The 5,318-nt window shown below is 30.4% G+C and overlaps 1 protein-coding gene across 1 annotated transcript; it reads right to left on the bottom strand.

The window, feature by feature from the left end:
* Positions 2,058-2,810, bottom strand: LOC107640100. Its single transcript, XM_021123590.1, has one exon. The coding sequence runs from the start codon at positions 2,808-2,810 to the stop codon at positions 2,058-2,060; it is 753 nt and encodes a 250-aa protein (XP_020979249.1).

The raw sequence follows: 5,318 nt of genomic DNA, 5'->3' as shown, positions 1-5,318 counted from the left end.
CCAACTAGGATCACAGATGGCCTTAACATAGCATTTTGACTCTTTGTGTGTTAGGTTGAAAAGTGTGCGTGGTAGATAAAATTGTAGAAGCATCCATAGGAACAAGGGAGAAAGGTGACTCTGACTCAGAAAACATAATTGTGGATTGATAAAAAAAAATTTCTATTTGCTCATGTAGCATGTTTTCAAAATTGTCAAAAAAAAAAAAACTGATGAGAATCATGTGAATTAATATCTAAATTTGAGAAATAATTGGTGTATGAACCACTGACATAGTGGGCATGCAATGATAATCCTCTAAATATGTAGGACGCTTTCTATCTCTTGTAGATTTCTTAATAACCTGAAGTGACTCAGATGCAGTACTATTGAATGGTGAATTACTTGACCTTACGAATGCAGGTATGCATTCAGATATTACATGCTCATGATGATGCATTGGAACTAATTAATTAAGTGATAGTGATGCATGAGAATTAATGCTATTATGAGATTCAGGGAATGGATCATCAAATGCAAAATTGTATAATGTGGATAGCACAGAACTCATGATAGTGTCATTTGTTTTTAAACTTTCCAATGAAAATGGGAATACATTTTCATAAAAGAATACATCTCTTGAGATTAATATATTTCTACTTATTATGTCGTATAGAACATATCTCTTAACACCTTTTTTAACACCCAAGTGTACACATTTGACAACTCTTTGTTCTAATTTTGATTTATGTGCTAATTTTGTTGAAGCAAATCTTAGACATCTAAACATCTTAAAGTAAGATATGCCAGGTTGTTTTTCTTTTAAAATCTCATAGGGAGAATGATTTTGCAATAAGACGCTAGGAATTCTATTGATAACATGAGCCGAATGTCTTACTGCAAAATTTCAAAATTTTTTTAGCATGTTAGAATGAAACATCAAGGCTCTAACAACTTCTAAAATATGTTGATGTTTCTTTTTTACAATACCATTTTGTTTTGGAGTTTTTACACAAATGATTTGGTGTATGATATCTTTTGATGCATAGAAATTATTTAACTTAAATTCATGTCTATTATCAGTTCAAAATTTTTTAATTGTCATTCTAAATTGAATTTCAACTATTTTGACAAAATTCTTGACTAATTTACTAGCTTCACTTTTCAATTTTATAAAGTATAACCAAGTGAATCGACTCTTGTCATCCACAATAGTAAAAAATTATTTAAAACTCAAAATAGAAATGGTATTGATAGGATCCAAATATCAATGTATACAATATCAAAGATGTTTATGCTCTTAGAGATTCTTGATATAAAAGACAACTGCTTTTGTTTTGCATAATGGCAAGAATCACAAGGCTTATTACAAATTGAAAATTCCAAGTTTTTGTATTCCCTTTTCATAATAGCAATTATATCATTTGGTAGATATCTTAATCAAAAATGCCATAGTGTAGAATACTCTATTTGTGTGTGTTGTGCAGACAATATAGATGCTAAAGGTGTGGATGTAGCTTGTGATGTAGTTTAAATAGGTATTAGGTCCTCAAAAGCATAGGATCCTCTCCTTTGTTCAACTACACCAATTATTGTCTTGGTAGTATTGTCCTAGATTTCACGCTCATTTTTATTAAAGATTAGTTTACATTTTAAATCTGATGTTAGTTTTGATACTGATATCAAATTGAATTTAAAGCTTGGAATATAGAAGACATTCAGCAAATAAAATTGATCAGAGAACATAACCGTGCCTGCAATATTGACCAGTGTGTTTGTGCCATCAAGCATGCTAACTAACACAAGTTGAATCGGATGTAGTTTTTGAAATGAATTCTTAACATATGAAATAGGATTAGTTGCTCCTAAATCAATGACCCAAGATTTGGGATTGAAAATAGAAATTGACATTATGTAAGAGATACCTTGGTTTGATGGAAGAGTTGTGGTAACAATTTAGTTTATGCTATGCATTGGGTGTGTATCTTGTTGGTTCAAGAGAGCTAGCAATGTCTCTCTTTGCTCTAAGGTGAAATATGACTCAGATTTGCCAAATTCTTTCCTTTGAGATTGGTTACTTACTTCATCATTGTTCTCTTCAGCAACCATATTATTGACCATGGCTCCATTGTTCTTGAAATGAGGGGAAAAGCCATGCTTTTATAGCATGTGTCTGCCAAGTGGCTATTCTTGCAACAGTATATACATTGTTTGGATCCTCGTCCAGCTTTTGCATTATTTTCGACTAGCAGCGCCTTTTCCTCCATTCCTTCGTTCATGTTCAGCTGTCTCTCTTGTTGTAAAAGAGACACAAAAGCTACATCCACCTTGGGTAATGGCTTCGATAACATAATCTGAGACCTTACAGTTGAAAAATGATCATTAAGACCTCTTAGGAACCTCACTATTTCTGATTCTTCTTTGTAACCTCTCATTATGCTTAGTTCACAATTGCACTTCTCAAGATACCTTGAGCAGCTCGAAATTGGCCGTAAATTCTCCAATTCCTCCCAAATTGACTTGAGTATAGTGTAGTATGTAGTCACTGACACATCTCCTTGCTTAGTTGCAAACAATTCTTCTTCTAATTCTGCTATCCTATACACATCACCATTATTGTATCTGTACCTTAATTCTTCCCACAATTCCTCAGCTGAGTTTATCCACATTACGCTTTGAGCAATTTCAAGGTTTAAAGAATGATTAATCCAAGAAACAATTTGTGTATTGCAACGGTCCCACGCTTCAAAAAACATATCATCCTTTGGTGGTCTTTGGATTGAGCCGTCAACAAATGTTATCTTGTTCTTGGATTTCAACGCTCTCCACATGTCTCTTTCCCATTTTTAAAAATTATTTCCTACCAAAGTAACTGTAACTATGACTGATCCTAGATTTTTTTCAGGATGTAAAGAATAAGGACTCACTGGGTCTAAAGATGGATTTGTTTGAGCTTTGTTTGCATTTGAATAATTCATCATATTGATTTGATTCACTAATGCAGCTAATGCCTATATATCCACTAAAGAGAATGACGAATTTGTTCGAGGTTCCATCACTTCTTGATCACAAAACCTAATTTGAGATTTGAACCAATAAATCTTGTTGATGTAGATTCAAAAAAATTTCTTCTTTTGATCTTGCTGATCGAAAATGTTTGTCTATGCTGAATCGGTGTAAGACAACACAAATCTCATTAGTCCCTATCGATGGAATTCGAAAGATGAGTTCAAGAATTAGATGAGAAGAATGAAGAAAAACGAATTCACAAGAAGAATGAAAAGAAAGAATCGAAGAATCTTGAAAAGAAAATGAAGCTACAAGAAGAAGAAGAGAATTGAAGAGTTTGTGCTATGAGCTTCTTTCGAAGTTCCTCAACCATTCACTGTAATTCTTCTTTCACGTTCTCCGCACCATGTTAAAATTGATGAGTTCAAGAAAAAATTGAAGGAAAAAACCTCACGAAACTCAATGGAGAAGAGAGTGTGTGCAACTATCACAACTCCATCACTCTTGCATTCACATTCTGATTGCAAAAAATTACCTACAATATTACATTTCTCAACTATATATAATAGCTCCTAAACCCAGTTGCACAATTAATTATCTAGTCAGTATACTAACAAATTAATTTACTAATCATTTACTAATAGAATTTGTCCACATAAGCACTTCCTAACTAATTAGTTTACTACTATTATACATATGACTAATTGGCTCACGTAACAGATGCCTCTTGAAATGTCTAAGCTTTCTTGAATTGGGTGGTGCAAATCGAACTCCTATATAACTATGATCGAAAAATATGTTTAGTTGAAAGAAAAAAAAATACCTAGATGAAATCAAGTCATAAAAGATTATATTAGATAGCTATGAATATGATCATGGTCCTAAATTCTTTGCGGTGGATATTTTCGTTAAGACTTTTTATATAAAGATGATATTATAAATCATTAAAATATTTAATATATATTTTACTAAATTATTTAACAATTTAAAATATGATCTTTGAATGATAACATCTTCAAAAGAGCATCTATCCAGGGGCGAAGCTACACATATGAAAAGGGAGGCAATGGCCCCAAATTTTAATTTTTGTTTAAAAAAAAGAAATAATAGACATAGTTCCTCTTTTTTTATTTCTCAGCCCCTTTCTTTTTTTTTTTGGGTACACTTTTTCAGTCCTTCTTTCATTCATAAAAAAAATCAGTCTATTTTTATATAACATTAACAAAGTATAATAATTTTAGCCTTAGTCTAATAGTTTACTTTATTTAAAAAATAAAATATAAATTTTTTTTCTCTCAATATCTTCATTCACTCAAATTTTTCATTTTTACTTTGCAGCAGGTAATAATTTTAGTAAATTATTAAACACCACCACCCCCTAAATAGTTAGTCTGACTCCGCCTTGCATCTACCATTATTTATATATGTTTTGAGTGATATTTCGTAATAATAGAATAGGAGAACTTTTTTTTTTTGGTATAAGAGATAATCCTTTTTTATAGATCAAGATTCATCATTGGGTGTATTGGGCTGCACCCAAATTATCCACATGATTTATCTTACTTCCTTGGGCCGAGTTACCAGGATAGTCTAGTATAGTAGTTCATTTTTTTTTTTAGCTTTTTGATATTACTCCTCAGTCAAAAATTCTTTTATTTATTATTTTTATCAATAATTACTCAGTAATAAAGGTGTTCAAGATGGCCCAAATATAAAGCATATTTTAACGGATTTAACTTTATTATTTTTGTTCCATGTTATTTTTGGGTCGAAATCATGTTATATTTTAGGGTGGTCTTAGTCAATCCAATTTTTCTAATAATAAAAATATATATTTTAGAATGAAATTAATAATATTATATTATATTTTTATATTTTACTTATTTGATGTGCCAGATAAGTAAATTTTGACTCTATCAGCAATAGAAGTGACGGGATGACTAATATGACTAACTTAAAATTTTTGAAGGACGAATTTGATTATTCTAAAATTCTAAAGATCAATTTAAAAAATAAATAATCTTTAAAAAAATAAATTTGTATTTGTTCAAAAATAATTACCTGAATTTTTTTAACTTAGATGGTAAGCAAAAGTGGTACTGCTTGGCATGGTTGAACTTGACCAATAGTCCAATAATACTAACGTTAACGTTACCCTATCCTCAGCATTTCTCAGTAAATACATGAAGCTAAGTTTTAATGCTTTATTTATTTATTTACTATTCCACTTGTTATTCTTCTTTCTTATGTCTAGTATTCATATATTTATTTTATTAAAATATTATATATACATTAAAAAATAATTATTAAATTAATTATTATGTATTTAC

This window comes from Arachis ipaensis, chromosome B05, assembly GCF_000816755.2.
Source record: "Arachis ipaensis cultivar K30076 chromosome B05, Araip1.1, whole genome shotgun sequence".
Lineage (NCBI taxonomy): Eukaryota > Viridiplantae > Streptophyta > Magnoliopsida > Fabales > Fabaceae > Arachis > Arachis ipaensis.
The sequence above is the reverse complement of the archived record's forward strand: the minus strand, read 5'-3'. Positions and strand labels throughout refer to the sequence as shown.